Source organism: Pelmatolapia mariae, linkage group LG15 (assembly GCF_036321145.2).
Source record: "Pelmatolapia mariae isolate MD_Pm_ZW linkage group LG15, Pm_UMD_F_2, whole genome shotgun sequence".
Taxonomy (NCBI): Eukaryota; Metazoa; Chordata; class Actinopteri; order Cichliformes; family Cichlidae; genus Pelmatolapia; species Pelmatolapia mariae.
The window spans coordinates 14,751,780-14,758,951 of record NC_086240.1 but is presented as its reverse complement, the minus strand read 5'-3'; the positions used below and the strand labels follow the sequence as shown (position 1 = coordinate 14,758,951).

General features: G+C 46.5%; 1 protein-coding gene across 1 annotated transcript; it reads left to right on the top strand.

Moving 5' to 3' along the window:
- The first annotated feature begins 304 nt into the window (after positions 1 to 304).
- On the top strand, positions 305 to 4,899 carry mycn (MYCN proto-oncogene, bHLH transcription factor). Its single transcript, XM_063496256.1, has 3 exons — positions 305 to 435; positions 857 to 1,493; positions 3,913 to 4,899. Exons 2-3 carry the CDS (start codon positions 878 to 880, stop codon positions 4,692 to 4,694), a joined length of 1,398 nt encoding a protein of 465 aa, XP_063352326.1. The 5' UTR covers positions 305 to 435; positions 857 to 877; the 3' UTR covers positions 4,695 to 4,899.
- Positions 4,900 to 7,172: the final 2,273 nt, after the last annotated feature.

The window sequence follows — 7,172 nt, the reverse complement described above, 5'->3', positions numbered from 1 at the left end:
TTGCACTTTGTCTTGCTTCTGCTTCAGTTTCCTATGACACCCCATTGAACAGATAAGACAGTTTGCCGGAGTGTATCAATAACTCATGATGAGAATACTCTATCATTTAAACTTTTCTTTTGCATCCTTTTCCCTTTTTCCTCCCCCCCCCGGCTTTCGTTCCTGCTCACGATGTTTAGGCTGTTTTCTCCATTCACCTTGAAAGAAAGCTCCTGTCTCCCGCGTCCATCAAAACGAAAGCCCGACCCCCGCTTTGAGAGGGAGGAGCTTCCTAGCGCTTTACTGAGTGTATAACACTCTGTGGCCATCCAGAAAGTGTGTCAGAGGACTGTGTTTGCTCCCAAAGTAGATGACTGCTCACATTCTGGTCTCTGTATTACTGACTGCGAGATACGAGAAATTTTTATTTCGTACATCATCCCAAGCCAGGACAAGGTGAGTGTCTTCACACTTCAGCAGCTTAACGTACAAGTGTTATTATTCTCTCCCATTTCAGGCAAAACATAGTGTCTGCTCGATTTCATTGTTGTCATTTGATTTACTTATTTTTTGGTAAGCATGCTTTTTGTTTCTTAATCTTTTTTATTGGGGGGTCTTTAGTGAATCGTGCGTCAAAAGTCATTTTGCACCGCCTGTGCGTCATGGTCACATTTACGCACATTCTCCTCTGAGATTTTTGTGGTTTTTAAACCCCACAGAAGAGTTAGTGCGGAATTCAGTCAAGCAGACTGGGTCTGTGTGTGGGCTTTGGCTCATGCTCTTTCTACAGCGCCGTTTTCAGGTGTGATAAAGGAAAGAAGGAATGGGACGAGACCCTCTTTCACTGAGGACTAAATCATCTTTTGTCTCTTCACAGGTTTTTCGATTGTGGGATAGAATGCCGGCGATCATAAGTAAAAACTCCGATTTGGAGTTTGACTCATTACAACCGTGTTTCTATCCGGATGAGGACTTCTACTTCTGCGGTCCCGACTCTGCGCCACCGGGGGAGGACATCTGGAAGAAATTCGAGTTGCTGCCCACTCCGCCCCTCTCTCCAAGCCGCGCCGCGCTACCGGGAGAGCCGGCAACTGCCTCGCCGGAAGCAGACCCCCTTGGCTTCGGGTTAGGGGACCCACTGGACTGGGCATCCGAGCTGCTGCTCCTGCCTGGGGACGATATATGGGGAGCATCCGACGATCTGTTCGGCTCCGCTTTGGATTCTAATCCCAACAGCATCATCATCCAGGACTGTATGTGGAGTGGCTTTTCTGCCAGGGAAAAACTGGAACGGGTGGTTACGGAGAAACTCGGCAAAGCTATTTCCACGGCGACAGCAGGCAGCAGGAGCGTGTGCGTCAAGGCGCAGGAGGTGGTGAGCCGCAACTCGATGTCAGAGTGTGTGGACCCCACAGTAGTGTTCCCTTTCCCGATCAACAAGAAAAACAGCACCAGGGACTCATCTGGGACCATTATAACATCCACGGTGCACGGGAGCGCGCCTAGTGACTCCGGTAAGGATTTGAAGACGTTATTATTATTATTATTAGTAGTAGTATTAGTATTAGTATTGTGTTGGTTGTTGTTGTTGCTGTTGTTTTTGTTGTAAGCCCCTACCCTAACAAATCGGAGTGAGTGCAGCTTGTTCATATGACTGGTCTAGAATCGGATTACCTCGTTAGATATAACACACACACACACAGACACGCGCACATGATCGCGCAGTGGAGTAGTGACACAGTGAACGAGGTTTATGTAATCAACAAGGTCTCCATCCGGCAGATGGCGGTAAAATGGGGAATTCTGTGACTTACTGAACTCAGCTGGCATCTGAGCCAAACAAAAAGACATCACACACACACACACAGAGAGTCAGACCAGGTTGTGGGAGGAGATGAAAAGGTGTTTAATAATGCGATGAGCTGATAAAGTGTCAGGTTCACGGTACCGTGAACGCTTTCATTACGCATGAATTGAGGGACAATTTGCGCACAGTGGGTGACAAACTGACACTTACTCCACAGTCTGAGACAGACAGTCTGAGCCAACTGCCGCCCGAGATGAAGGGATATCTAAAATTAATACTCAGAAAGAGAAAACAAGAAATAATGTCTAAAACGGAAATACGGGATTTGTGTCAGGATCATAATGTTAGATGTGTTTAGATTGGGTAATGAATGTTATGTGTACTTAAAAACTAAGACTTCCATCACCGGTCTTTTATAAGTTCCCTAAACAAACACCAGCCCTTATCAGCGTGTTTTCGTTGTGGAACTGTAGTACAAAGCCCCCCAGCTTGGCACAGAGGATAGACTCAGCCAACCTTGCCAAACACCTCCTCCACAGCGAAGAAAAGAGGACGGAGGAGAGCTTCTTTTAGGCGTGTGTGTGTGGGAGGGGGGTGACAGCTTTGAACAAGCGCTCCATCTCGACAGCTGTCTCCCTGGCGCCCCTCCAGGTCTGGGGCTTAAAGGGTGGTGATCCGATCGCCTGCCGCCCCACCGTCCAGCGCACACTGCCGCCCCGATGCGCTTCTGGCGTTTGAAGCGGCCCATTCTTCGTTGTGCAGCACGCCTTCTGCACTTTTACATTAAGGGGAAACTGACCCTAAAATATAAACTGTGAGGTCCCCATTTAAAAAACAAACAAACAAAAAACAGAAGCTGTTCGCAGGAAAAGCAGGGTCAGGCACTGCTCCTCTTCATTTTCCTGTTTACAAACTGAAACTAATATCTCCTCAGACATGAACTGACTTTCTTCTCTTTATATTCATTCCACCTCAATTAAAGAGTTGTTCCATTCTGAATTTCAAACAACAAGAGCTAAATCCCAGCCACACATGTGGCAAAATCAGCGACACCCCCTCATCCAGCCAGCTGTGGCCAGCTTTGTTGTGATGACAGGAATAAACTGTGTGTGTGTGTGTGTGTGTGTGTGTGTGTGTGTGTGTGTGTGTGTGTGTACGGGTTCGTACTATCCTGGTGGGGACCAAAATCTGACTTTTACTATCCTGGTGGGGACTTTCTGCACCGTGGGGACCAAAATCCAGGTCCCCTCGGGGTTGAAAGCAATTTTCACACTCAAAATGCGGTTTTACTGTCAGGGTTACAATTAGGTTATGGTTAGGTTTAGGGTAAGGGTTAGGGTTAGGCATTCATTTTTAATGGTTAGGGTTAGGGTAAGGGGCTAGGGAAAGCATTATGTCAATGGGATGTCCCCACGAGGATAGCAAACCAGACATGTGTGTGTGTGTGTGTGTGTGCAGCATGTGTGTTCAGACATTCTGGTGCAGTAGTGTCTGAAGTGGGTTACCATAAGCTGTAAAATGCCACACTCCTCAGATGCTCCTGAGCTGATAATGGGAGCCATTATAACAAAGGCATTTTAATGGGGCCTCACGCTCTGCTTCTGGTTGGTCACTTCTTGTCACCTCCAAAAGCACCCGCGGATGATAAGGGTCACCTGCTCAGCTCAACATTAGCACATGTATTAAGATCAAGAGCTCAGGTGGAAATGATATTTTTAACTTCAGAGGTCAGAGTTAAACCTAAGTTCTTAATGCGTCTGATTCTACTGGCACACTTTCAGTGTGAGTGGAGGTGTGCCGATAGACTGAAAGCACCAGACTAAAGCTGTCTCATCTCCAGAGAAGATTAAGAAAGTTTTGAATAAGGGAGTGATAACGAAATGCAGAAATCCAGCCTGTCTGCTCAGCGCTGACACTGAACGTGTCAATTCCTGCAGAATAGATTAGTTACCAAATGACTGACACTAAGCATTAAGAGGTTTCTGCTTGTGCAAACAGTATTGAGCAACATTCTTTCTCCTACACCTTGATCTCGCTCACATGTATACCTGCCACTTGCTGGCACACACAGATGGAATAGTGCTGTGTCAGAGCAATTAATCACTCACGTTGTTTTCTTTTCTCAGAAGAGGAAGACGAAGATGAAGAAGAGGAAGAGGAAGAAGACGAAGAAGAAGAAGAAGAAGAGGAGGAGGAAGAAGAAGAAGAAGAGGAGGAGATTGATGTAGTCACAGTAGAGAAGAGGCGCTCTACAATCACCAAGGCATCACCCATGGCGTCAGGCACTGTCACCATCTCTGTACACCCCAAAAGTCAAGATGCAAAAGGAATTGTCTCAGGATCCGGTTCTGGTGTGGTGAGTCGATTCGTCAGCCGGGCTCCTCAGGAGCTCATCTTGAAGAGAAGTTCAGTCCACCAGCAGCAACATAACTACGCAGCCCCCTCACCCTATGCTTCAGACGATGACCCAACCCCTCCTCCAAAGAAGCAAAAGATGTCTGATGCCCCGCGCCTTCCTTCCAGAACCATCTCTTCATCCTCCTCATCTTCCTCCTCATCCTGCAGCTCAGTCACCAGCACATCAGGGGTGCGCAGCAAGCGCAGCTCCAGCGGGGACAGCAGCCCGAGAGGCAGCTCCGACTCAGAGGACAGCGAGCGCCGACGCAACCACAACATCCTGGAGCGCCAGCGCCGCAACGACCTGCGATCCAGCTTCCTGACGCTGCGCGACCACGTGCCGGAGCTGGCGCACAACGAGAAGGCGGCGAAGGTGCTCATCCTTAAGAAGGCCACCGAATATGTGAACTCGCTAGAGACGGAAGAGATGAGGCTCCAGCAGGAGAAAGAAAGGCTCCAGGTCCGGAGGCAACAGCTGATGCGCAGGCTGGAGCAGGCAAGGACTCGCTAACAGACAACTGCTACAACACAAACACTCACAATATACCCTGGACGACCCCCCCCCCTCCCACCCCCACCCCTCTGCATCAACTCAAGTCTGATACACAAGAAGATGCACACAGAGGCCTCCATATCTGTTGCACACGTGCACACACCACCACAACCTCTCAGAGGATGTTTATCTTCAGATGTCAACACACACCTTGGAGGGGCGGGGTGCCGGGGGCGGGGGGCGGGGGGATGCTCGGACTTTCACTGCCGCCACTTTTTTTGCACATTTGTTGACGTTAAGAATGTTTAGGGTTTACTTTTTCAATCCAGTCACATTAAAGAAAGATTAAAAACGCACACACACACACACACACATGTCTGGTTTGCTATCTTCGTGGGGACATCCCATTGACATAATGCTTTCCCTAGCCCCTTACCCCAACCCTAACCATTAAAAATGAATGCCTAACCCTAACCCTTACCCTAAACCTAACCATAACCTAATTGTAACCCTGACAGTAAAACCGCATTTTGAGTGTGAAAATTGCTTTCAACCCCGAGGGGACCTGGATTTTGGTCCCCACGGTGCAGAAAGTCCCCACCAGGATAGTAAAAGTCAGATTTTGGTCCCCACCAGGATAGTACGAACCCGTACACACACACACACACACACACACACACACACACACACACACGAAAAACAAAAAAGCATGAGGAAGGAGAGAGGACACACTTTTTTTAGTCTTCCCTTCTTCTGTTTTTAAAACAATATAATTTCTATTTGTACTTTTTTTGTACTCACTGTGACACCAGCCTGGAATCTAGTTATTCCCACAGGGACGGGTGTTGGAGGGCACTTTGCTTGGAGAGTTCATGTACAAGAAGAAGTGCACACTTACTTTGCCTTCACCACTGCAAAACTGAAAAGACTGATGACTGAGGCGTCACATAAACAATGCCACTACAGGTCCTCTTTCCCTCACTCTTCTCACACTGGTGCTCAAACCAAGTCAGTGGATGTATAACTGCGCACCTTGCTAGCCGACACTTTTGTATATAACAATAGTGTACAGACAAAATACACTCAGATCTGCCTTGTTTTGTAATACAGTTTGTCCTTGTTCTTTTTTATATATATATACATGTCAGAAAGCTGCCAACATTTAGACTGGAAGTTTATATACCTTTAAAAGTACTGTAAGGCCTCAATTTTGAGAGTCATGAAACTTTGTAATATAACAATATATTGTTTTTTTTTTCTCTTCCCTTTCTTTGTATTGTATTATATTACTAATTCAACACACCTTTATGCTTTTAGTGTGAACCTGATACATACTAAATTTGATACTTATATTTTCGTATGAAAATGAGTTCCTGGTAGATATCACTTTATCTCGTCATTTTTTCTTCTATCTCAAATAATTCTTTTGTACAGCAAATGTGTTCTATCCTCATGTACCTGGCCTTTTTTTTTTCTTTCTTCTTTTTTTTTGTTTATATTTGCTATCGGGTGCATAGAACTGGGTAAACAGATATAAGATGTTTGTTTTTTTGTGGTTTTTTTTTTCAATTTAAAATGTACATTTAGTGCTGCAACTCATAGCACTTTGAAATACCTCATTTTGAAAAATAAATAGATATCATAAAATCTTCATCTTTGCCTTTGTGGATTTTTTTTTTAACCCCGTCACCCTTTCATATCTGCCTCAATCTGTTTACTTCCCTGTTTGCCTCCACATTTCTGTATTTGTTGTGCTGCTCTCAAAGACTCATCCTGACAAAGAAAGCGAGTGTCTTCTGAATGCTCTCTGTCTCCGCACCCTGCAGCTACCTCCCCCTGCATAGCCTCTCACACCCACCCACACACACACCTACACACTCACTCACTCACTTCAGTTCACACACACACACAGACACACACACCTCTCTATTTTCCTCTCTCACCAGCGCAGCTCTTCCTACTACATTGTTCAGGCTGTTGCTATGGAAACTGGAGCAGCTGCTGAGTGGCAGACACGAGAGTGAGGCTTTTATTTGTCTGTTAGTAGTCTGTGTATTTCTGCCCGAGTGTGTGTGTATGAATGCAAATGTGTGTCTACCTTTTGTTGCGGTCTGTGTGTGGCCCCGGCGCCTGATATCTCCGGTGTTGTGCGCTGCCTGCCACGATGCCAGGACAAGGCTGGATACTGTTTACCAACATAGGCCACATGGCTTTGCCCCTCCCCACCTCCTCTTCCCCTTTTTCTCTCTCCTCCTTCCCTCTGTGCATCCTGTGTTGGGCCTTAGCCCAAATATGCGCCTTTCACGAGTCTGTTCAGGCGCTCTCTGGAGATGGCTGAAAGAGAAATCTGTTGCCACGGTCTGTATAGCCATTTAGCACAGCAGTGTGTTCACAGAGGGTATAAGAAAGAGAGAAGTGCACTAATACAACATAAAATACGCACTGCTGATGAATTGCAGTAATCCCTTTAAAAAGATAGATAGGACAACATGATCA

What these genes read in the sequence shown, in the direction of transcription:
- mycn (XM_063496256.1), top strand. Translation starts at nt 878, where the DNA reads ATGCCGGCGATCATAAGTAAAAACTCCGATTTGGAGTTTGACTCATTA. An exon ending in GAGCGCGCCTAGTGACTCCG is followed by an intron (nt 1,494 to 3,912) that starts GTAAGGATTTGA and finishes TTCTTTTCTCAG; the next exon opens with AAGAGGAAGACGAAGATGAA.